This window comes from Myotis lucifugus, unplaced genomic scaffold (assembly GCF_000147115.1).
Source record: "Myotis lucifugus unplaced genomic scaffold, Myoluc2.0 scaffold_61, whole genome shotgun sequence".
Lineage (NCBI taxonomy): Eukaryota > Metazoa > Chordata > Mammalia > Chiroptera > Vespertilionidae > Myotis > Myotis lucifugus.
Window position 1 is genome coordinate 2689443 of NW_005871109.1, and position 26241 is coordinate 2715683.

General features: G+C 39.1%; 1 protein-coding gene and 1 long non-coding RNA gene across 9 annotated transcripts in view; one reads left to right on the forward strand and one right to left on the reverse strand.

Annotated features, from left to right (window-relative positions):
- Nucleotides 1-26241, reverse strand: part of USP47 (ubiquitin specific peptidase 47) — a 96269-nt gene that overhangs the window by 69578 nt on the left and 450 nt on the right. For 4 of the 8 annotated variants that reach the window (XM_023754532.1, XM_023754531.1, XM_023754530.1 and 1 more), the window contains exon 2: nucleotides 1088-1147. The exons of the other annotated variants lie outside the window; for them this stretch is intronic. In XM_023754532.1, the coding sequence (XP_023610300.1) occupies nucleotides 1088-1108 (21 nt within the window). In that variant the 5' untranslated portion in view covers nucleotides 1109-1147. The remainder of the gene's footprint in view (nucleotides 1-1087; nucleotides 1148-26241) is intronic. 8 annotated transcript variants of the gene reach the window in all.
- Nucleotides 24705-26241, forward strand: part of LOC106697314 — a 3285-nt gene continuing 1748 nt past the window's right edge. Inside the window, exon 1 of the long non-coding RNA XR_001348390.2 lies at nucleotides 24705-25941. This is a non-coding gene — a long non-coding RNA (uncharacterized LOC106697314). The remainder of the gene's footprint in view (nucleotides 25942-26241) is intronic.

The following is a 26241-nucleotide window of genomic DNA, read 5'->3' on the forward strand; positions in this document are numbered from 1 at the left end:
GGGGTAGAAGCATAACCTCCCCATCGCCCTGCCCTGAGTGACAGTGGTGGCGCCCTAACCCCCTGATCCACCCTGCTCTGTGTGTGACAGGGGGCGGTGCCCCCCTCCCCTATCAGCCCTACTCCTTTTAATGTTATTACAAATAATATAGCATTATTGTTGCAAACTAAAAAATACACATATACTCATAAGTCGATTTTATCTACTTCTTGACAAAGGAGCTGCTATGAGCTAAGAAATTAGGCCTTAACACAATACCCTTCTGGATATCCACAGATCACGTTTAATGCATTGTAATACATTAAAAAAAGAGAATTGATGGTGTGAACCCTTCTGCTGATTGAAATTTATTCAATTCAGTGGGCTCACTCAGACTGTGCATTTTTACTTTAACAAGTGAAAATTCCTGGGGTAGTAATGGGGATCCTAACATATATGGCAAAATAAACCACAAAACAAGATTATTTTATTTTAAGTTCCTCCCTCCACACCACTCCACTCCAACCATCTCAGCAAACTCTGATGTAATATGATATGTTGCTAAGTGGTCTCTTGCCACAGGTCACTTGGAGAGGACAGAGGAAGAACACTAGGGGGGGAAAACTTAAAGCTAGAGACCTGAGAAAAATGTATTAAGTAAAGGTTAAAATGGGATGCTACAGCACAGGAAAGTTTAGGTTTGAAGTGTATAATGGGCTTCCAGAAAGTTAACAGTTTACATAATTCTTCAAATAAGATTTCTGGCTTTTGACTCAGTAAATTATTAAATAATTTAATTCCAGAAGCATTAATATTTCAGAAAATAAATATGCCTGTACATAAAAGAGACAATATACCCAAAAGTCAAAACAAAGGGATCTTGTGGTTTTTATATCAGTTTCCCTTCCCCCCTCATTCACTTGTTAGAAAAGAAGGGACAGACACACATTCATTTAAGGTGACTTTCTTATTATTAAAATTGGGTAGAAGTAAAGTAGTTAAAACAAGCATAAAACTCAACACATGCCTTGTTATTAAATAAAAATACTAACATGCTGTTACATGCTCTGCTGATTATCACACTAAAGCAATTACATCAGCAGTCTACCTGTAAAAATTTCTTCTTCATTTCATCAAAGATATTTTGTCTGCATCTCCAAAACACATCCTATGATATACAGAGAACAAATGAATCACAAATTATTTCTTTAAAATACAGAAGTAAGACAGTGAAATGAGAACAATTAACCTAAAGACATTTTTTTGCAAACAAAATACATATTAAAAATATCACATCATCTAGAATTTTATTCAGAAATTATATTTGTAATTTTTATCTTAGGCCTCAATTTTTTAAAAAATATACTTTTATTGATTTCAGAGAGGAATGGAGAGGGAAAGAGAGGAATATCAATGATGAGAGAGAATCATTGATTGGCTGCCTCCTGCACACCCCCTACTGGGGATCGAGCCCAGAACCCAGGCATGTGCCCTGAACCAGAATCGAACCCAGGCCCTTCAATCCACAGGCCGACACTCTATCCACTGAGCCAAACCAGCTAGGGCTCAATTACTCTTATAAGGTTACTGAAAATCTGTGCTATCACTGTAAAGGATAACATGGAAAACAACCACATTTCAACAAAGAGCAGTAGCTTAAAAATTGTGAATAAATAAAATGTTCTGTCACATAATATTTTCCCCAGTTTTATTGAGATACTAGTGGCCCAGTGAATGAAATTCGTGTACAGGGGGGTTCCCTCAGCCCACCCTTTGAGGGATGTCCGATTGTCAGTTTAGGCCCATAAGGATTGGGCCTAAACTGACAATCGGACATCCCTCTCGCAATCTGGGACCACTGGCTCCTAACCGCTCACCTGCCTGCCTGCCTGATCGCCCCTAACTGCCCTCCCCTGCTGGCCTGATCGCCCCTAACTGCCTCTACCTGCCTGATCACCCTTAACTGCCCTCCCCTGATGGCCTGATCTCACCCCCAGCTGCCCTCCCTGCCGGCCTGGTTGCCCCCAACTGCGCTCCCCTGCCGACCTGATCTCACCCCCAACTGCCCTCCCCTGTTGGCCTGATTGCCCCTAAACCCCTGCCAGCCTGATCTCACCCCCAACTGCCCTCCCCTGCCAGCCTGATCGCCCCTGCCTTTGCCTCAGCCCCCACCACCATGGCTTTGTCCGGAAGAAAGTAGGACGTCCGGAAGATGGCCGGTCAACCCGGTCTAATTAGCATATTATCCTTTTATTAGTATAGATAAGTTATATAGGATAGGATTGCTTAAATGGGGTGGGGAGAAGCCTTTTTCAGCAGGAGGAGATGCTCGTGGCAGACAAAAATACATAATCCCTATATCTGGACTGATAGCCAGCCATATGCACTATACTGCCAAACAGGTCATTTAAAAATTGAAACGCTTTCTTACACCTTACACCAAACAGCTGCTGCCCTTAAAACCCCTCCTCAGCCCCCACCTTAGGTTCTGCCTTTGCAGTTCACCCAGATTAGGTTCTGATTTGTCGGTTTCTATGCCAGTCAGCGTCAAAAGCTCCACCTCCTAAGCAGCCATTGACTCCTTGTAGTTCACCCAGATTAGGCTCTGATTGGTCAGTTTCTATGCCAGTCAGCGTCAAAAGCTCCACCTCCTAGGCCAGTGATGGCGAACCTATGACACGCGTGTCAGAGGTGACACGCGAACTCATTTTTTTGGTTGATTTTTCTTTGTTAAATGGCATTTAAATATATAAAATAAATATCAAATACATAAGTCTTTGTTTTACTATGGTTGTAAATATTAAAAAATTTCTATATGTGACACGGCACCAGAGTTAAGTTAGGGTTTTTCAAAATGCTGACACGCCGAGCTCAAAAGGTTCACCATCACTGTCCTAGGCAGCCATTGGCTCCTCGCAATTCACCCAGATTTGGTTCTGATTGGTCGGTTTCTATGCCAGTCAGCATCTCTGCGCCTATCTCTGGGCCTGATCAGAGAGGCGAGGCTGATCAGCAGCTCCCGCGGCTGGCGAGGCCCGGAGAGAAAGAGAGAGGCAAGGGCTGATCAAAAGCTGCCATGAAGGCTGTGGATCAGACCCTGCTTCTCTCTCCAGGCCTCTCTCCAGGCCTGATCCACAGGTCTGACTTCCAGTATTCGGTCATCCATTTGGTCCTTTTGGATGTTATAGACCCTGGCTCTTTATATATATAGATAATTGACATACAACATTGTATTATTATTATCACAATAATTTTAGCTAATATCCATCATCTCATCTCACATAGTGATGAGAACCTGGCCACTATGCTGTGTGGGAGCCAGGTAGCCACATGGAAAGGTCATGTGTAGATGTTCCAGCCACAGTCCAAATGAGATCACAGCTGGCAAATAGCATCAGCCACCATACATGTGCGTGAGAAAGCGTTTAGATCAAGCATGTCAAACTCAAAGGCTAACATGGGCCAAATAAACAAGGTTTAAGTTTATGTGGGCTGCAAAAAAACAAAAGCCTCAATGTTCATAGAAATGTAGCTTTATTTAGATAGAGATATGCTGAATACAAAGGCTGAAATAAATGAGTAATTGTTAACATAAAAGAATAAAACATTTTAATAAAAATTAACATTTTTTCTTGAACATTAACTGAATAACTGCACGAAATAATAAGCGTAATGCAAATAAACCTATCTTTCTTGTTCTCCAATATATTTCCTGTTGCGCACACCAAACAAGTCAGTACACGACTAATGATCTGGCAATCAGCTGCTAAAATATTTGGTGCTAGTATTAGTGGAGAGAAATGGTGCACCTTCGCAGAAGGCGCAGAAGGGAAATGAATGCAACACGATTATAGTAATCAGTCATTAGCGAACGTCGTAGTTTATTAATAATTATGTATAAAGGATAATGTAAAAATTAAGTTACAAATTTTTATTAAAACATTTCTTACATACCATTATATTGGCTGGGCTGCAAAAATATTCGTTGTGGCCCTAACCGATTTGGCTCAGTGGATAGAGCGTCGGCCTGTGGACTCATTGGTCCCAGGTTCGATTCTGGTCAAGGGCATGTGCCTTGGCTGCAGGCATATCCCCAGTAGGGGGCGTGCAGGAGGCAGCTGATCGATGTTTCTCGCTCATTGATGTTTCTAACTCTCTATCCCTCTCCCTTCCTCTCTGTAAAAAAATCAATAAAATATATTAAAAAATAAATAAATAAACTGCTCTTTAAAAAAAAATATTCCTTGTGGGCCACATGTGGACCACGGGCCGTGAGTTTGACATGCTTGATTTAGATGATTCCAGCCCCAGCCCTTCAGCTGCCCCAGCTGACACCTAGCAGAGCAGAAACAAGCTCCCCTAGTCCCGCTTTGCTTAAATTAACATCTGTGAACAAAATTCACTAAGTTCGGGGGCAAACTGTTATATAACACAAGATAATCAGAATAATAGTCAATTTCTCAATCTAGTCTTCTCACCATCCTATATAAAATTACAATCCTCTTGGTGCACTGGTTGGGTGACTCAGTTGGAGCGTCCCCCACTCCAAAAAGGTTGCAGGATGGATTCCTGATCAGGGCACAAACTTAGATTGCGGGTTCAATCCCCATTAAGGACATGTACAAGGGCCAACTGATCGAGGTTTCTCTCTCACATCAATGTTTCTCTTTCTCTCTCTCTTACCCCTCACCCTTTCTCGCTAAAATCAATAAACATCCTAGGGTGAGGATAAAACAACAACAATCCTCTTGGTAATCTTCATTTCCCTCCCTTGCTTCAGGTTTCTACACAGTACTTATAACGACCTGAAATATTTGTTTGCATTTTACTTATTTATTGTCTATCTCCAAAAAAACTTGCATCGTGAACCAAGATGAAGTATCAGACTACTAGACTTACCCTCCCCACCTTAAACAACTAAAAATCTAGATAAAATATATAAAGAAATAGTTTTCAAATATTCAACAACAGCCAACACAAGACAGTGATCCCTGTGAAAAGCACCTTCCAGGCTGCAGTGCTGGGAGGGAGAAGCCAGGTAGAGTCCAATGCAGCAAACTCCCTGAGTTGAAGAGATGAGGTGGGGAGTTCGAGGAGGCCAATTCAGCTAGAATTTATAGGGCAGAATACTAGAGAGAAGAAAGCTGCACGAACAGCGAACTTCAGAGATCTTTTCTGAATATTCAGCTGAGTACTCAACAGCATATGCATGTAAAGAAACTATATGAGGCAAGGGAAGAACCACAGGAAAGAATCCCTGGAACTCACTTCAGTTTCCACCAGCCAGAGTGGGGAGGTTTGGGGGGCAAAGAATCTCATTAATACACAGGGCATCAGAAAACCTTATAACACAAAATTAGTAGCCTTTAAAAAAGTCTGTATAGGGCCCTGGCTGATGTGGCTCAGCGGTAAAGCATTGGCCCGAGCACTGAAGGGTCATGAGTTTAATCAAGGGCATGGTCAAAGGCAGGTATCTGGGTTGTAGATTTGGCTCCAGTCAGAGCACTTGCGTGCTCTTGAGGGAGACAACCAATTGATGCTTTCCTCTCTCTGGCTTCCCTCCCTTCCATTCTCTTTAAAAGAAAAATCAATGGAAAAATATCCTCAGATTGGGGGGGGGGGGGATCTATTGGGAAAGAGAAGGACACATGTACAGAATAAAAGAATTGCATCAAAATGTTTACAGTATTGTCTTTCAAGGATAGAATTAGAAGTAATTTTTTTCCCTCTTTATGTTTTTCTGGGACTTCCAAATGTTTGGCACTGCACATGTATTTGTTTTTACAATTTAAATGTAAATCACAAAAAAAGAAACTTGTAAATTTAGTTAACATATATAAAGTAAAAAATTTTAAGTGTTAGTCCACTCTTACCCTATCAAGAGAAACAAAACAACTAAGTGCACAGTAAGAAAATGAAAGTAATTTGATCTGGGGAAAGTTCAAGAACTACACTCTTAGTGTGTACAGCACGCAGAATGATGTGTCTATAGAAAACAATAGAAACTAGTATAATCAAGATCAGGTAACATTAGCGGATATATAGATTTTAGGCAATTTGAGGTTACTACATAAAAATATAACTAAAGAAACAAAGGATACCTAAAATAAGGAAGGCAATAAACTTCAACTTCTAGGATTCCTTTGCTTCAGGTAATATAAACTTGGAAAAATACAGGGAACAAGGAAGGGTGAAAGCCTCTTAAAAGGAAATTAAAAAGAAAAGAGCACTAATTTAGATAGTGGTTAAAAAAGAATTACTGTCACTTATAGGCTGAGAGCCAGACACAATATTCTACTCTTTAAAATATCTAATATTTCATTTTCTGGAAGAGGGGGTAGATGCACTTCTCCCTATTCCTCCTGCTAAATACAACTATGAAATGTGAAGAGAAAGCAGACTGGCTAGAGCCCCAAGGAATGAAGGACATGATGGTTAATTCCCTTTTTTATTTTTTGCCTAATACATTCTGGTCAGAGGGCACACACTAAAAAAGCCCCAAGAAAAGAGTTCCCTTCCCTAGCTAAAGGATCAGGAAAGAGCAGCCTTATAAAACAGAAGACTTTTAGACACTAACCACCATATACTACAGCCAAACATCACAGAAAAAAAACCCCAAAAAACTGTTGCCCTGCCAACACTTTCATCATCAAAGTCTGAGAGAGAAGTCTTAGATTTCCAACCTCAGCTGGTTGTAACAAGGCACTCCCTTTCCCCTGACCAGAGTGGTATCAAAGAAGACCTAATGGGCAGCAAGGACTTTCATTACAGCCCAGTGGTAAGGAAGCTTCCTCACTTCTCCATCACTGGAGGTCACATGGGGATAACAAAGTGCCTCACCCACTCCCAATCCAGCAGGTGTCCACAGAAGCTTAAAGGGAACATGAACTTCAATGCTACCCAGCAATAAAAAGGCACCCCTCTCACCCCAGATTGTAAATAAAGGTGGAATGAGGAACTGGACTCCCACTCCAACTTCCAAGTAACAAAGGAGTACCACCTCTTACCCATTGACATGGTATCAGAGGAGGCCTCTTAAAAAAAGATTTAAATAAGATCCAGAGTCAGCACACATTTAGCCCAGCTAGTGCGGCTCAGTGGTTGAGGGTTGACCTATGAATCAGGAGGTCACAGTTCGATTCCTAGTCAGGGCACATGCCCAAGTTGTGGGCTCGATACCCAGTGAGGAGTGTGCAGGAGGCAGCTGATTAATTATTCTATCTTACCATTGATGTTTCTATCTCTCCCTCCCCCTTTCTCTCTAAAATGAATAAAAATATATTTTTTTAAAAGATCCAGAGTCTTATCATAATACCCAAAAAGTACAGAATATAATACAAAATCATGTGTCAGACCAAGAACCAAGAACCAAGAAAATCTCAACTTGGAGAAGAAAAGACAACCAACAGATGCCAACACAGAGATGATGTAAATGTTGAAACTATCTGATAAGGAGTTTAAAATGGCCATCATAAAAACATTCAACAAGCAACTATGAACACACATGAAATAATAATAAAAAAGTCTCAGCAAAAAATATCAGCTAAAATACAAAAACTAAAACTCACTAGTGGGCTCAACAGCAGAATGAAGATGACAGGGAAAAGAACCAGTGACCCTGAAGATAAGAACAATAGAAATCTTTATCTGAACAATAAAGGAAAAAAACAAGTTTAAAAGAACCCATCTCAAGCACCTATAAAACTATAAAAAAATATTCTCAAGCACCTGTAAGACTATAAAAAAGGGATCTAACACTTGTGTAATCCAAGTCCTAGAAGAAAAGGTGAAAGGGGGTGGGCCTGAAAGAGCACTCAAAGAAATAAGTGACTTTATAATGTTGACATATTTTTGGCATTAAAATTGTAACAATGTTTTCCTCTCATTTCTATCCTAACACTCTTCCCACTTTTGTCTTATTCTTTTTAATAGTAGTAGTTTTACTACTGGTAAAGGGTAACCCACTAATAATGTACTGTAGGTATCTAAACTTAGAAACTAAACAAACTGCTCTCAGGAAGAGAAATAATATGCCCTTTACTATTCCTGTTATGTTTATATTTCATTACAACTAAGTTTTCTTCTTTAAGTAGTGACTCAGCTTGTGAAACAACTGATTTGTTTAAAGGTCTTGAATGTTCTTCATTATTGCTAAATCAAAGAAGCTGTAACCATGCTCTTTATTTAGAAGCATGGATAATAATTTAAATATAAGAATATCACTTTCTTATAATACTCTAAACATGAAATTATACAACTAAAAATGTTAAGGTTATTTAAAACTATTTAAAGACTTTATTTCCTATTGGAGTAAGCTACAGTGTAAAGAGCAATATACTGCAGAGGCAAAAGATCTAGACTAAGAACTCTCAGGTTAAGGTGGCTGGCTACTTTTTTTTTGCTGTGTAATCCTATGCAAGTCACTTATCTGTGACTCTCAGGCATCACAAAGAGATTTTTTGAAGAACAAAAGAGTAACTTGAAATGCTCCATAAAGTATAATATAATACCATATAAAAGGTATTATTATATAATTATCAGTTACTATCCTTATAACAGATTTAAGAAATCTACAATCCTCAACTATGTTTATACATACATATTATATTTATATATACTTTATATTATTTAAAATTTCAAAAGATAATCGTTTTTGGATAACATAAATTTCATCAGATGAAAAATCTGCACATACCTAATTTGTTTTCTGATTGCACTTGCCATGGCCTTCTCACAAGTTTAAAAACCTACTACCAAAAAAGTAGAGAAAAAACTACCACTAAAAAGTTTATGTAGATTTATAATTTAGGGACACACCTCATACTTTATCACCATGGTCCAGCTCCCTTATTACACAGATGAAAGAAATAAAAAAAGAAAGGCCCAGAAAGAGTGAGCAACCAGGGGTGGGCAAACTTTTTGACTCAAGGGCCAAAATGGGTTCTTAAACTGGACGGGAGGGCCGGAACAAAAGCATGGATGGAGTGTTTGTGTGAACTAATATAAATTCAAAGTAAACATCATTACATAAAAGGGTACGGTCTTTTTTTTTTTTTTTAGTTTTATTCATTTCAAACGGCCGGATCCGGCTGCGGGCCGTAGTTTGCCCACGGCTGACTAGGGCAAAGTCAAACTAATGCGTTTTCTGATTCCCAAACCATTGTCCTTTCAACCAAACCAGTTAATATGTAAACCTCTCTCTCAAAGAGCCTACCAAAATTATCGCCACATTACCTTTTAAATAATTACCAGTTTTCCCTATGGAAATCATAAACTCCTTGAGAATAGGCACTCTTCTCTCCTATCTTTTCCTAGCAAAACTTCAACCATGTAATACTTTCATAAGGTATGTTTTTTAATCAGGCTTAATAAAAATACCTTAAGCACACAAAAAGATGCTCTATATCATTAGGCTTTAGAGAAGTGCAAATTAAAACCACAAAGAGATATCATTACACCCTAATTAGATCATTAAAAGTTAAACTAAACTGAAAAAATACACACCTTACATTGCCAAGTACCAACAATGTACAGTAACAACAATGCTCATAAACTGATGACTGGAGTGCAAAATGGTACAGCTACCTCAGAAAAGAGTTCGGCAGTTTCTTACAAAGTTAAACATTCATTTACCATATGAAGACATGGCCACCCAAAAAACTATACACAAATATCTGTATCAGCTTTATTCAGAATCACCAAAAATTGTAAACAACCCAAATGTCTATCAGCTGGTGAACGGATAAACAAATTGTGGCATTCAGCAATAAAAAGACGGATGATACATGCAATAACATAGATGACTCTGTTTTATGCCAGTTGAAAGAAGTCAGACTCAAAATGCTACATACTATCTGAATTCCAGTTATATAATGTTCTGGAAAAGGCAAAATATGAGGGCAGAAAACACATCAGTGGTTGCAAGGGCTGGATGTAAAGGAATGAGTTGACTACAAGGGTCATGAGAAAACTTTTTTAAAGTGATGGAGATATTCTGTATCTTGATTGTGGCTATGGTTATACAATGATTAAGTTTGTTTGTTTTTCTAATCCTCCCCCAAGAATGTTTCTGATTTTGAGAAGGAGAGGGAGAGAGAGAGAGAGAGAGAGAAACATCAATGAGAGAGAGAAACATTGATCAGTTGCCTCCCCTACTTGGGGACTGAACCCACAACTAAGTCATGCTATGACCAGGAATTGAACTCACAACCTTCTGGACCATGGTATGATGCTCCAATCAATTGAGCCACTTGGCCAGGGCTACAATGTATAAATTTGTCAAAATTCATAAAACTGTACTCCTTAAAAGGGCAAATTTTACTGTCTATAAATTATACCTTAGTAAAGTTGACTCACCCAAGGATTTTAGAGAGATGAAGGGGGAGGGATCAAGGAGGGAGAAAGAATGAGAGGGAAAGAGGGGGAGAGAGAGAAACATGATCAGTTGCTGTAATTTTGGTAGGCTCTTTGAGAGAAACATTGATCATTTGCCTCATGTACTCACCCCAACCAAGATCAAACCTGCAACTTTTTGGTGTACAGGATGATGCTCCAGCCACCTTCTTCTTCATTCTAGCTTTCACTACCTGAGACCTTAAGTTAAAATACTTTTATAGTCTACTAGAGGCCCAGCGCACGAAATTCGTGTGTGGGTATGGTCCCTAGGCTTGGCCTGCGATCAGGGCCATCTTCCCCGGCTGCCTGCAGCTGGCCCCGCCCCCTGTCGCCACCCACCCCCGGTTCCCCTTTTGCCATTGGGTGATCAGTGCCTGATGGCAGGGGGAAAGGACCAAGAGGCCAGCTGTTCCTGCCTGCTCGCTGGCCCTGCCCCCGCCACAGGTCATCCTGTGTGTATGGGGCAACCGGCGGGGTGGGGGCCTTGGCCTGGCACCACCTGCATCCCCCACCACCCACCCCCGGGTCCCCATTTGCTATCAGGCGATCAGAGCCTGCCGGCCAGGGAAAGGGACTGAGAGGTGGTCAATGCACCTCATAGTGACTGGTCCAGCGGTCATTCTGCCATTAGGACCAATCTGCATATTACCCTTTTATTATATAGGATGATTGCCTCACTTAAAAATAAGGGGACTATAATACCTTACTACTACCTTTCCAGTGTTAAATCATATTGCTGAATTGTAGATACATTTTTTGGATCATGTCTATTTTTCTTAGAATTCTTAAAATTATATTTATATTATGTTTATGGTAAATATTTCAAGACACATGAATTTAAAAATGTCAAAATTAAAGCAATTACTATTGCTTTAATGTCTTTTAATAAGAAATTTCATTATTAGGTATTTAATTTTTTTTTTTTTTACCAATTCCCTTTCAATACCTCAAAGTACTATAAAGAAAATAATATTTTATACAATTTGGTGCAAACCTAAAATTAAAGGAAATCAAATTAAAATACCTAACCACATAAAAGGGTAGACATTTAATATCTATAAGATGAAAGAAATGTATATAAATTCGTAGTTTATTTATATTTACTAAAGCAATACCTATCTTTCATGAGTCATACAAAAATTCCACTTTCTAATCCAGCCTGGAACTAGTTGAAATCAAGAGCTCCTCTTAGTTAAATATTAAAGTCAATTTTACTTGGAGCATTGGGAATATCCTTGGGAAGATTTCATTAATCCCTAATTAAAAACATTCCTTGTGGTGTTTTCAGATGCTGCCTCTGCTGCAGCCACCACCAGAGTCATCCTTTTATAGCACCGGTGCCACCTCTAGCCTACTGAGCTTCTGTCAAAAAGAAGAGGGGGTAAACAGGGAGGTCTCTCTATTATGGCTCCTCCAAGATGAATGCCTGCAAAAAGATCAGCAGAAAATCACTCAGAAAGCAACCAGCTTCAAAAGTCACTCTGAAAAGGTGAAGGAACCACATGGTGACAAGCTTAAAACTGTGGCTGTCAATAAAAATCCTAAGTACACTGAATTTCTCGCTTGCAAAAGCTTCCCTTCTAGCATCAAGTGTAAGAAATTGCTTGGGACTTTCAAACAGATCTGCACTCCCAGAGTGCAGCTACTGGCACTAAAGAAGGCAAATAAGGCCTATTTAGTTGGACTCTGACCTATATGTTATCCATATCAAATATGTAACAATTATGCCAAATGATATCCTGCCAGCACAACTCACATGTGGAGAATGAGATTAAGGTGAATTATGATGGAAAATTTTATTCTTAAAAAACAAAAAGTACCTAATTATATGACTGCAAATAAAAAAGAAAAATAGGTGAGAGAATAAAGTATTAGCAAATACCCACTTCTCCCATTTTCATTTGTGTGTAAATTTTTAATATTAATTTAGGACATAAAACATTCATGTAAGTAAAATGTTTCAATGAACAAATTTCAGCAATTAAACTTTATAACAATTATAAACAAATTGTTAACTTGTTTAGGGGGAGGAAAAAAACATTTCCTTGCCCCCTAATGTTTACATAATAAAAATCTGAACTCCTTATAGGTATACAAATCCTTCAGAATTTTGAGACACAATATGCCAGAACTATCTTCTCACTCAATCCCAGCACCCTAAGCATCTGCACTAAACTTTTGCTACTTCTTAAAATGCATTACAAATTTTGTGTTTTAAATGTTATTCCTTCTAACTAAAACCTCTGACCTTTTTTTTATCCTCACCCAAAGATATGTTTATTAATATGAGAGAGAGAGATAGAGAGCGAGAGAGAGAGAGAGAGAGAGAGAGAGAGAGAGAGAAACACTGAAAACATCCAATGGTTTCCTCCCATAAGTGAGAGAGAGAGAGAGAGAGAGAGAGAAACACTGAAAACATCCACTGGTTTCCTCCCATAAGTGTCCCGTCCGTGGATCGAACCCGCAACCCAGGTATGTGCCCTGACAGGGAATGGACACTCCAACCAAATGAACCATCTGGCCAGGACTGACCTCCTTTTTTACATGGCAATCAAGTCATCTTTGGGACCTAGTTAAATGTTACTTTCTCACGGAATCCCCTAAATTAAGCCAACTGTTTAGGATTTGTGCTATGCACATAAGGATGTTTAGCTGAAAGGTCATAATTGGAACTGTAACTTCAAGTAGCATATTTAATAACTAAAAAATTATTATCAGGAAGTTGAGATATTATCTACCCCACTGAGTGTTAGGGGTGGAGTCCTTACAATATTTTTAAGAAAAAGAATTTTCTGAGACTTGCACATGAGGATGAAAGATTTTTATTTGCTTGGAATTGTATGTCTGTGTTTCTGAAGTGTCCTGGAAGAAGGGCAGCTGGGGATTCAGTAAAGCTAAAAGCAAAGCCAGTGTCCAGAGTTTCCATTCCATGTTGCAGCCGGGTCCAGTTCAGCATCAGGCTAGTTGTAGTCCATTAGTCCATGGTACGTGTGGATCCACATGGCTGGGTCTATGAGAGAGCCCTGCAAGCCAGGAGTCAAGCACAACATGCCAAGAGCCAAGAGAGCAAACTTCTTTGTTCAGGGAATTAAGTATCCCAAATCTCCCTGTGCTTGCAGTAGCCATGTCCAATCTGGCTAATGACCTCTGTTCTTAGGTGTGAATGATAGCAAGCAATTTCCCTATGTCACCCCATCTTTACTGGCCATGTGTCTATTCTCCCTCCTGTCCAGTCCCTTCCCCTAGCAATCTGCGGGGGAATGGACCGGTGGCTCCCTAGGGAGTGTGAAGCTGCATCTTCCTGACAAAGCTATCCAAATGACATCCTATAATATCTGGCCTTCCCTTTGCTCCTTTCCTGTTATTCATAACTAGGCTAATTACAAATGTCTCATTATGACTTCATTTTCATTTAATCAATAAATATTTATTGGATAACAATGTAGAGCACATTGCGCTGTTCTCTAGGGAGAATATACTGGTAGAATAAGGGTGTGAGACAAGAAGAAATTTTCCTTAGGTTCTTTCGGTTGGTCTAATAATCAAATAGACATGAAACAGATTAGCAAGAGAAAAACAGCCAAATTTAATACATACGTATGTATGGGAACCCCACGTACATGAGAGACTCAGAGACCACATGAATAACAGGTTCAAAGACAGAAAGGGAAAATGGGTATATATCACATTCTGATCTAGGAATGAGGTAAAGCATCTTGAGATTTCAGAAGGTAGTTGAAGGGAGAGCACATGTTCAGTAATTAGTAGTTTGCCCTATCCTACAGATAGGTCATAAGAGGTTATTTCTGATAATCCCTTATTATGGGCAAGGGCCCTAATTCAAGTTCTTATAGGTAGTTAAGGGAAGGACAGAAGTTTCTTTTGAGCCTGCAGCTAAAGTTGCCATTAGCTCAAAACAATTCTCATCCCACAGAGGCACATCTTGGGTGACTCATTCTGAAGCCCCACAAAGGTAATAACAGTAATGAAGGTAGTCACAGTAATGAGGAGCTAACATGTATGAAGTGCTTACTATGTGGAAGACACTTTACATGTATTAACTCATTTAATTTTCCCAACCACCCTAGGAGGTAGTTACTAGTATCTCATTTAACTAAGGTCCTGAGCAATAACTTGCCCAAGGTCACAAAACTGGTATTTGAACCCAGGTACTCTGGCTGTCCTGATTTTGAATAGCTTCTTATCTAATAAAGGCATTCACGTAAGTAACAAGTAACTTATAATAAAGGGGCATAATTTTTTTTAAATATATATATATTTCATTGATTTTTTTTTTTTTTTTTTACAGAGAGAAAGGGAGAGGGATAGAGAGTTAGAAACATCGACGAGAGAGAAACATAGATCAGCTGCCTCCTGCACATCTCCCACTGGGGATGTGCCCGCAACCCAGGTACATGCCCTTGACCGGAATCAAACCCGGGACCCTTCAGTCCACAGGCTGACGCTCTATCAAGGGGCATAATTTTTTAAATGCCGAAAAGTACAGTGGTATATTTCAAGGCTAGGAAAATGTGATCAGGTTGAAAGAGGAGCATCAGGAAAGGTTTCTTGTAAAAGTAAGAGAACTTTTAAGAGTATGGTTTTTTAAAAATCATCAATATTCAATACATTTATTTTAGTCATTTTCATAAAAACAGTACTCTCTCAAAAATGGGTTGTAGCAACAGTTTTATGTAAATGAAAATATTCATATCCATGGTTACTTTAAATATGCCTGGTTCGGTTTAGCTCCATTAAACAAAAGAATAGGGCAATTATTATTGCTCCCACACCTACAAACAAAGTAAATGGAAGATGCAGTAGAGCAGAGAGCAGATAGCTGTTTACTCACACTACACTAATGAAAATAAGTTCAAAAATATATGTGCTCTTTAAGAATCTTGATGTAAAAGATCACATCATTTTGCAATCATTTGCCATCACTGCCAAACACAATCATTTTGCCAAAGGCTTTTTAACAATGCAGAATATTTGTACAAAACTAATTAAGCCAGCAATACCTGGGCAAAACACTTTAAAATGTGTGTAATAAATCTCACAGAAGAACATGCCTCTGCATTTCATGACACCTAAACATGTTGCCTGAACTGAAGAAGGTCCTTAATACCAATGAATTAGTTTTATTATTTTTTTAATATATTTTATTGATTTTTTACAGAGAGGAAGGGAAAGAGATAGGGAGTTAGAAACATCAATGAGCTGCCTCCTGCACACCCCCTACTGGGGATGTGCCCGAAACCAAGGTACATGCCCTTGACCGGAATTGAACCTGGGACCCTTCAGTCCACAGGCCGACGCTCTATCCACTGAGCCAAACTGGTCAGGGCAGAATGAATCAATTTTAAAAGTAGTTATCTTCTAGAACCTTAATTTACAATAGGTATTTAAATCTATATTTAATGCTATGTTTTCACAACCCCCTATTTTTGATATAGTCTTTTCTTTCCAATTTGGGCTACGATAGTACACTAGTATTCTAGAAATGTACTAACCCTCTCCCCTTCATTTTGGCAAAAAAATTACAGTACCTGGGAACTCAGATACAAAAAATTCATGTGACTAATCCAAAAAGTGGAAAATAAAAAAGAGGCAAGAATCCTAAGAATGTACTTACGTACTTAAGTAGTAGTTTTCATGTAAAATCAAAGTTTACCTGTTTAAAAATTGGATAATAAAAACAAATTCCTATTATTCACACAGGGCAAGGGAACAGCAGTGACAAATGAAGGCATATAGCACATCTGGAAACAGTAACTAATGTAGTCAAATGTGTTTAAAACAAAATTAGCTTGGGGCAGGACATCAAAACATTAAGTTAGGAATTTCTGGTTAAAGAGGATAGATTGAATATAAGCATTTAGCTCTGAAACTTCTCCAAATATCTCTGAAACAAGAGTAAAGAAATTCTTTAAAATATCATAAACCAGAAACAATTTTAGAAGCTGGAAAGCAGAACAGGTGATAATGACTGTTATACCTGAGAAAGCCGAATCCTACATTACTAGCCTAGAGGAAAACCAGACACCTGGTTTTATCACTTTACATTTATACCAAAATAACACTAAAATCCTAGGAAATGTGGTAGGTTCCAGGGTTGAGGCAGGGAAAATAAAAGATGGGCTGAAGCATCATTTGGTAACACGTGTAAGGAGTGCTCAAAAAGAAAGAATGACCACAGATGCCAACCAGAAAGAGCTCCCCTTGGTCAAGATTGAAACAGTTTGAGAAAATAATAATAACAACAGTATTGTGTTACAATCCAAAGAATAAAATAAATACCTGTTAAGTCTATACTGATATAAATAATCAACGGGGGAGAAAGGACAACTCTTCCTCACAGAATTCCAATTAATTATTGTAGAAATAATGAGGGAAATAAAAATCGCTACTAGAATACAACAGTAATAAGGATGCTAAAATTAATGGGCATAAATTTAAGCAGAAACAGGATATCTGCATGGTCTCAAAGTATTTAGTAAAGAGGAAAATAGTAAGTTTACAATGGAGAAATCTAGCAGACACTACCTTAATTAACCAAGTGATCAAGGTTAACATCCCCAGTAGTCCATATCAGCATCATATCTCCCCACCATCTCCGAATGGTGTACTGAGAAGGACACGTCTATGATATCCCTCTTTAATTCATAACCTCAATCTAATCACGAATACAAACTAGACAAATACAAATTGAGGGTCATTCTACAAAATAACTGACCAGTATTGTTCAAAAGTGTCAAGGTCATGAAAAGGAAAAAATACTAAGAAATGGTCACAGATAAAGGGAAACTAACCTGATTTGATGTGGGATCCTGAATTTGGATCTTGGAACAACAACAAATTAGTGGAAGAACTAATAAAATCTGAATAAATTTTGTAGTAGAGTTAATAGTATTATAGTAAGGTTAATCTCTTACTTTTCATAAGATGTTATAACAGAAGAACCAGCTTGGTGAAGGATATATGGGAATGCTGTATTCTTCTTGCAACTCTTCCATAAAAAAATTAAAAAGAAAAAAATAACCTAAACGGCCCAAGAATGGCAGTTTCAGATACGCTGGGATAAGGGTGGAGTTCAAACTAGAACAGACTGCAGTCTGCTTAAAATAACCCCAGATCCTCTCTTCTACTCTTGGACCCTCCCTGGCAAAAGACTGAGCAATCTCTGGAGAGCATAAAAGAGGGTATCTCTGGACTAGAGGACACCAGGTTCAACTGAATTTCAGGAGGGCTATACTGAACACTGGGGAAATTAAATAAAAGTGTACTTGCATACTTTATGATGAAACCCACATACCCTTTTCCTACTCAGATCCCAAGCTTTTTCCCTTTGGGCAAAAGATCAAACACCTTTTCTGTGAAATCAATCCAGCACAAGAGAAAAGATATGTCATTGGGAGTCTGCAAGGAAATTATCCAGACATATCAACCTACAGGGGAAACCATAATCACCTACTGGCATAACTTCCATTCAGCTTTTTTTTTTTTCCAATTAAATTTTTGGGGGTGACATCCTATATAATAAAAGCCTAATATGCAAATTGTCGCTTCCACCGGGAGTTAGACTAGGAGTTCAACTAGGGGGCAAGGCCAGCCAGCCAACCGCCTGCAGCCGCTCCCCACGCTGGCCCCGCCCCTGGTTGGCCCCCCCAATCCTGATTGGGGGCAGGGCTGGCCAGCCAACCTCCTGCATCTCCTCCCTCGGCCAGCCAGGCCCGATTAGCCCCAATCGGGGCAGGCTGGCCGGACCTCACCCGTGCGTAGGTTTCAAGTGTACAAGTCTATGGTATACCACCTGTATATTGCATTGCGTACCCAATACCCAAAGTCAAATCTTCTTCCTCCACCATATATTTGACCCCCTTTACCTATATTAGCCCCCCCCCCCTTTACTCTGGCAACCACCATACTGTTGTCTGTGTCCATTCAGCTTTTTAAGGTACTTCTCTTAAATAAATGTTGACTTCCAAGGATCACCAAACATCCAAGGAAAGCCCCCAACAGGAAGACAAAACTCAAAGCAATCAAACAGAAGGAAATTTGGAGAAAAGAGAGACTATGCAGAAAAGAAAACTACCAATAATTTCCTCAGAAAGAGAAGACATTGCACCATAAAACAAAAATAGGATATAATTTAAAACTATTTCCAGAAAAAAAATAGTGCTTGAAAATTAAACTTGATAGCAGAAATAAAACATTAGTAGAACTGCAAGATAAAGTTGAGAACAATTTCCCAGAAGACAGGGGGGAAAAAAGAGAAAGAAATGGAAAATAGATGAAAACAGTCAAAATTAGAGGAACCACTCTGTAGGCCTAACACCTAAACAATAGGGATTCAAGAGAGAGCACAGAAAACAAAGGGGAAAAAAATTATTTAAGGAAATTTCTCGGAACTGATGACATACATTCAAGATTGGATAATATTACCCTGAACCCAGCAGGAATGGATTAAAAACAGACCTATTCCAAGGCACATACTACAGAAATTTCATAACTCTAAGTAAAAAGATTATCCAAGCTTCCAGAAAAAAAAAAAGTTTAGTGAAAAAGAATTTTTAGACATCTGATATCCCAACTGCAACACTGAGAGAGAAAAAAAAAAAGAATGAATCAATGTTTTCAAAATTCTGAGAGAAAATTATTTCTGATGGAGAATTCTCTGCCCAGCCAAACACTTTATAAAGCAAGGGGATAGAAACAACATTTTCAGACATGTGAAGTCTTGAAAAAATTATATCCCATCCAGAAAGCTATTGAAAGTGGTCCTTCAAAAAATGAGAAGGTAAGCAAAGAAAGATGAAGACATCAGATATAGAACCAGCAGCTCCAAAACAAGAGAGACCTGAGAAGATAAGATGACAGTAGAGGCAACAGCAGGAATTCAAGGAAATTCAAACAAAAAACTGGCAGGTCTGGACGTAGTACGGAATTTTATACACTTGAGAAGAGAGTTAGGATTAAACCAGGATTTCTCAACCGTAACACTAATGACATTTTGGGGCACATAATTCTTAGTTGTGGGGGGCTGTCCTGTGCCGTGTAGAATGAAATTTGGCAGCATGGCTGGCTTCTGCTCACTAGATATCAGTAGCACACTCTGCCCTCCCTCCACCTACCTAACATTGCCAAGTGTCCTCTATGTTGCCCCCAGTTGAGAATCACTTGGCTAAATTAATATATATCTAAAAAACTAAACAAAAGCAAATTTATAAAAAATATTAACTCAGGGAAAACAATCACAGTAAACTACATGGCTCAACTATGAATAGTTGAAAGTCTCATTGATATAAACTGTGAGTACTGATGTATCCAAACAATTTGAATATGACAATATTGAGAGGGTTGAGAAGTGTGTCTTTGTGTGGGTGGAGATAGTGGTAAACCATTTCTTCCTCTGTGGGAAGTCAGTAAATAGTCCCTTAAAATGAAAAATCAAGAAAGAAAACTATTAGCATGCTATTTTAAGATATGGAGCTAAATATCAAAAGCATGAGTTGAAAGTAGTTGCTTCTGGAGAGCCTGAAATAGAGTGGAAAAAGAATGTGCAGAGAGTTATAGTTTTTGTTTAGTCCTATAGATCCTTTCAACTTTTAAATGTGTGCATGTGTAACTTTGATAAAAATTAAATTAAAGAAATCAATCAAGACTAGAATATAGACTTTCCAACTGGTTAAGGCCACATGAACTTAAAATTAAACAACTATACAACTTTAAGCAAGTTACTTAACCTCTCTAAGCCTTACTGTCTTTATCCACAAATAAATAGTGAAAAGTAGCTATTTCAAAAGGCTGTTACAGAAATTTAATGAGATACTATATGTAAACTGTTTAGTATAGTGTCTGGCACATGGTAGTGTGTATAAATAGCACCCATTGTTCAATTTCCAATGGAGGGTACTAAATATAAACTTTAAAGCAGGTAAATCTTAATGTCATCTGTTTTAGAAAATAATTATGGCAGTTGTGAGAAGGATGGCTAGGAAAGAGAAGAGCTTGGAAGCAGAGAGACCATTACAAGAGCTACATTTGAGTGAGAAAAGAGATAGACTCCATTACAAGAGCTACATTTGAGTGAGAAAAGAGGTAGACTCAGAGCCATGGATCGAAAGGTAAGGGTACAAGAGATATTTTCCAAGTGATGAACCACCTACAGTATATATGTGAAAAAGGAAAAAGGAGGAGTCAAAACAATGCTCCTAATGTAAGCAAATAAATAGATGATGATGACACTAAATGAATAAGAGAATACAAAGAAAGAATTATGTTGGAGGACGATGTGAGTACAGGGAGAAAAGATAGATGAGATTAATATTACCCACACTAAGCAATACATTTCTATATAAATAACTATATATAAATAACTAAGTCAAAAACTACAATCAGATCATCTAAATTTCCTTTTTTTAGTAATGTACATGGCTCACTATTGAAATATATAAATACTAGAGGCCCAATGCATGAAATTCGTGCAAGAGTAGGCCTTCCTTCCCCCAGCTGCTGGCACTGGCTTCCCTCCGGCCGCCGGCAGGCACCCAGGATCCAGGATTCCCTGGCAGCCCCAGCTTTGTCTGGAAGATTGTCCGGAAGGACATCTGGAAGGATGTCTGGTCTAATTAGCATATTACCCTTTTATTATTATAGATAGCCCAATAATCCAGATATTCAGAAACAGCAATTGTTAATATTTTAGAGTATTCCTTCTAAATTTTTCAATGCATATAACCCTAAAGAGTTTATTTTTTCCATGACAAATTGGAATCATATACAACTCTGCATTCAGTTTTGTTCACTTTATTAAATAAGTATTGACAATGATAAGTGAAATACTAATGACTTATATTATATTAAACACTTCAATTTATGTAAACCACTAATTAGTATTTCCTCACATACTTGCCTCTTACTATAAAGGAGAATCAATACCCCAAATTTAAGAAAAAAGACTAATTTTAAAAGAACCACCAAAAACAACAATGACTACTGCAGTACATTTTCTCAAGTGATTTAATTAGGAGAAATAATATTAAAACAACATTTATTTGACATGCTTCAGAATAGATATTGATGATTTTATAAAAACAAAACCACACAACAGAGATGAAAAACAAGTTGTTTCAATGATTTTGGGGGGCTCTCAATATCAATGGCCCATATATAGTTGTGAGGTCGCTGTGAAGCTCAAATGGTTTAATACATACAAAGCACATATAATAGTATCTGATATATAATAAATGCTTAGTAAATATTGGTTATTACTACCATTTTCATTAGTTCCAGGCAGAAGTTTTGTTTATTACATGGAAAAGAGAAGCAGAAAAAGCAACATTGAGATATGGAACTGCATTCTTTTTCTTTCATTTTTCCATCTTCTCTACATTTATATACTCCTGAGACACCACTTTAAGTGTTGCAGTGAAAAGTATTATTTTAAAAGCATTAGTAAATATTCACCTTATCCCTAATCTATAATAATAAAAGCATAATATGCAAATCAACTGAACAGTAGAACACTGGAACAACTGTCCGGATGACCACGCTATGACACCCACTGGTGCCAGGCCAGCCAAGGCAGGTGCGATGCAATTCGTCAGGGCCCGGCCATCACCTCATAATGGCCCCGCAGAGGGCGGCCCAGGCCACCAGCCAGGGTGATCAACATGGGGGGGGGGGAGGGGGAACAGGGGGGCTCCTCGATCGCCCAAAGAGGGAGGCCCAGGCCACCCTTTGTGGGGCGATCGATCAGGGTGTCCTCCGTGGAACCCGGGTGTGTGGTGGTGGATGAGGGCAGCACCAGGCCAAGGCGGGTGTGTGTGTGTGTGTGTGTGTGTGTGTGTTGGGGGGGGGGGTTGGGCAGGAGGCAGCCTGGGCTGCAAGGGCCCCAGCAGCTGGAGCTGGGGGCTGCGAGAGCCCCAGCAGCCGGGGCTATGAAGGCCTACCCTTGCACGGATTTTGTGTATTGGGCCTCTAGTTATACTATAAGATACTTGAGCCCCCTGGCTGGTTTGGGTCAGTGGGTAGAGGGTAGGCCCATCAAGGTTGCACCCCCCATCCCCTGTCAAGGTTGCAGGAGGCAACCAATCAATATGTCTATCTCTCTCCCTCCCTTCCACTCTCTCTAAAAATCAATGGAAAAATATCCTTGGGTGAGGATTAACAACAACAACAAAAAAAGATACTTGAGGGAAGAATGAAATTTTTGTATTTCTTCTAAATTTTCCCTATATGGCAAAGAATAATAATATGCACAATGAATACTAAATAAATATTAATGTAATAAATCCATATAAGGAAACAGAATAAAAACAACAAAGCAATAAATACAAATTGTGAAGATATTAAAAGCAAGAGATCTCAAAGCCTGTGTCAATATACAACAATTCAAAGATATATAGTAGAGTGAAAAAGTGAGGTGAAAAGCTTTATTGTTAACCACAATGAACAGACCACACTCTCTCTGCTCTTCTCTGTGCACAATAATTTAGGAGGAATACTAAAAACACTGAATATGTCTAAAAGAGAGCAACTGAGAAACAATTCAAGAACTGAGATGCTCAGACTGTAGAACAGAGAGGGTTTGCCCTCCTGCTCTCATCCTCCACCTTCATCAATGAGAAGAAGGCATCCTATGGAAAATGACTAAAGATTTCTCTCTTGTCCAGAGGCAACTATCAAAAGATGGCCACAATAGAGATCAAGACTTCTCTCAATTCAAAAACTTAAGAGATTTCTTCTAAGCCAAAGATATTGTGAGAGATTAGTCATGAAGGTATTCAAGCAAAGGATGGAAAACAGCTTGCCAAGGACTCTGTGGAAAACATCCAAGCAGGGGTAATCAATTAGAATTTTAAGTTTCCATACAACTCTGTAACCACATCAATGAACATTACTGAATACCTGCTCCAGGAAGGGCACTGTCCTAGACCTATAATAAGTACAAGACAACAGAGAGAAACATACAAAGATCTCTGCTGCCAAGAAATGCATAACAATATATAAAATGTATATTACAGTTTGAGACCATAACAGACATCACAAAGCATTATTTGTTCATTGCCAAATTAATTCTATTCACATACAAAGGTCTTCTAAGAAGGAGAAACCCTAAGGTTAAAATGTTCAGAAAAAGCTTTTTAGACTAAAGATCTGAGGTACTTGTGGAGGGAAAAATGTGTTTGAAAGTTCTGAACAGGTAGAGAGAAGTAGGAAAGAGAGAATAGCAGAGAGAGAAATGAAAAGCATGTTAGAAACCTGTTTGGCTGCATTAAAAACTTGTTTCATGGGAGAAGAGCTAAGCTGAAAGGGCAGGTTGTGGCCAGAATCAAACTGTACTAGGCCTTGAATATCAAGATAAGTAGTTTCAAATTTATCCTGCATACTGCAACTGTAACAACTACTGGACTCTGTTGTAGCCATAGACAATGGTAAAAACTAGTACTTGGGGGGAGGGGAGGGAGTATCATGGCTACATTCCAAAAAAAACAACCTGAATTACTAATACTGAAATTTGAATTTCATGTATTTCCATATGTCACAGAGTATTCTTTTGATTGTTTCAACAATTTGAAAATGTAAGAATCATTCTTAACGCAGGGGCCATACAAAAACAGACTGTGTGCTGGATTTGACCGTGTCAAGCAGTTTGTCAAGCCCTGTACTACACTAAGCTGTCTTCTTCAGCAACCCTTAGGTACATTTGTCCTTGAGCTTCAGGGACCAGAATAATATATTACTCATTCAACATGCATGAATGCACACACTTAACCAAAATCTAAATCTAGTAGGGGTCAGAGGTTCTCTATAAAAACTAACAACAACAAAAATTCTCTAATTCGCCATTAGAACAAAAGAAAGACATTTTTAAATTTTGTTATTTTCACATAGTAACTGTATTTAAGAGAGCTACAAACTATTCTTATAGAGCTTCTTTGACACTTGGCGGGACCTGTAAAATAGAGTGTAATCAAAGGGATTGTCTGTTCTAGCCCTACTTCTGTCATTTACTCATTATGTGACCCTGATCAAGTCATTCTCAATCCTCTGGCCCTAATTTTCTCATCTGTAAAGTGAAGGAAGGGGTGTAAGTTACTGGACGATCACTGTGCTCTCTCAGCTTTAGCACTGTATGATTCTATTCCTACTTAAAAAGGACCAGAAAGGAGATGATAAACACCAGACAAAAGTGATAATTAAGGACACAGAAGAGAAAGGCATTGACTAAATGAGTGGGCAGACAGGACAAACAGGTAGAAAAAGAGACCAGAAAAGTACAGTTTACTAAAATCAAGGAATGTATTCTTTTTAAGTATCAAATGCAAAATGGGAGGAAGGAAGGAAGGAAGGAAGGAAGGAAGGAAGGAAGGAAGGAAGGAAAAATTCAAGGAATATGGCCATCAAAAAAAGAAAGAACTAGTTAGCTAGCTAAAAAAAAGGCAAGGAGTTCAAGTGACAGTCTTAAGATCTGAGAGTACTGTGCATGCTTCCAGAAATCATGAGATGAGCCAGGGTAAAAGAAAAGACTGAAGATGAGTGTAGGGAACAGAAAATAAAGGCGTATGGTCCAGAAAAAGTAGAAAAAAAGTTGGGGTAAACTTCAAGCCTCAGTAAGAGAGTTAGTCTTAAAGGAGAGGCATTTTTTAACCTTTAAAATCCAAAAGGGGAAAAAAAATGCATTACAGTATCAGTTTTCATGTTTTCTATACATCACATTATTAGGGAAATAAATTTAATGTTGGCTTTTCTAAAGCAGAGTTCCACTTATATTATATTTGCTAATGGTCACAAAATTAGGAAAAAATATTTCTGTCCCAGATACATAATTTCAATGATCACCAGGGCCTGCTTTAAGTGGCAACAAATTGCTACAAAGCAACTAAAAAAGGCAACAACAAAAAAACACACACACAATTTAATGGTTATTCATAAATACCAAGACCCTACTGCGGAGCAACTTCATTTCAACAGACACCTGCCTCTACGTACGTATATGAGCAAGAAACACCCACAGCAGCAGGCTGACGTGGAACCAGTTAAAAAACACACGTTGGTATATGCAGAAAACATGAATAAAGCCAACAAGAGATACTATTCCTATGTTGAAACTCCCTGGCCAGTGCATTACATTTTCTACGATTCAAGAGCAGCCAAGAACTCGAGGCTTCTCACATCACCCGCTTTTAAGAATTTAAGAAGTCACCCCAAGGGGCACACCCAGCCCAACTTAACCAACAGGGGCTCCGCTCTCCATAGCAGAGGGTGGTGGGGAGCGAGCTCTTCCACCTTCCCGCGCGGTCCCGTCTCCGACTTCCCCACGCGCCTCCCAGGCCCCGCGTAGACCGCCAACCGCACCGCCGAGCAACAGCAGCTCCTGCAAGTCTCCGGCTCACGCTGCCCTCCCACCCGCCTCGGGTCGGGTGTCGCTTTCACAAGCCCGGAAAGTGACCCACCGCCACTGTCAAAACCAGAAGCACCGCCACCCCGGCGGGCCCGTCGACAACTGCTCCACAATTTTTTTTTTTCTTTGAAATTACCGACCTTGGCTCGACAGGTTCCGTAAGTACTTCAAAGGCCACCCTCTCCCCCAAAGCGGGACCGGACTCCTCCCGGTTCGCTCCTTTCTGTGTCCAGCCCCACACACCGCGGGGGGGGGGGGGGCTCTACTTCCTCCCGCCCCTCGGGACCAGGCAGTGCCTCCAACAGCTCGCCGCACCCCATCCGCCTTCTGGTAACTCATGGAGAATGCGTTACCACATCTACTATAGGAAGTGTCAGAGCCATGATATCTTAGAGCAAACTGATGAAGGCGATAGCAGATGGGGCAAAAAATATACAGCTCTGAATACCCCTGAAAGC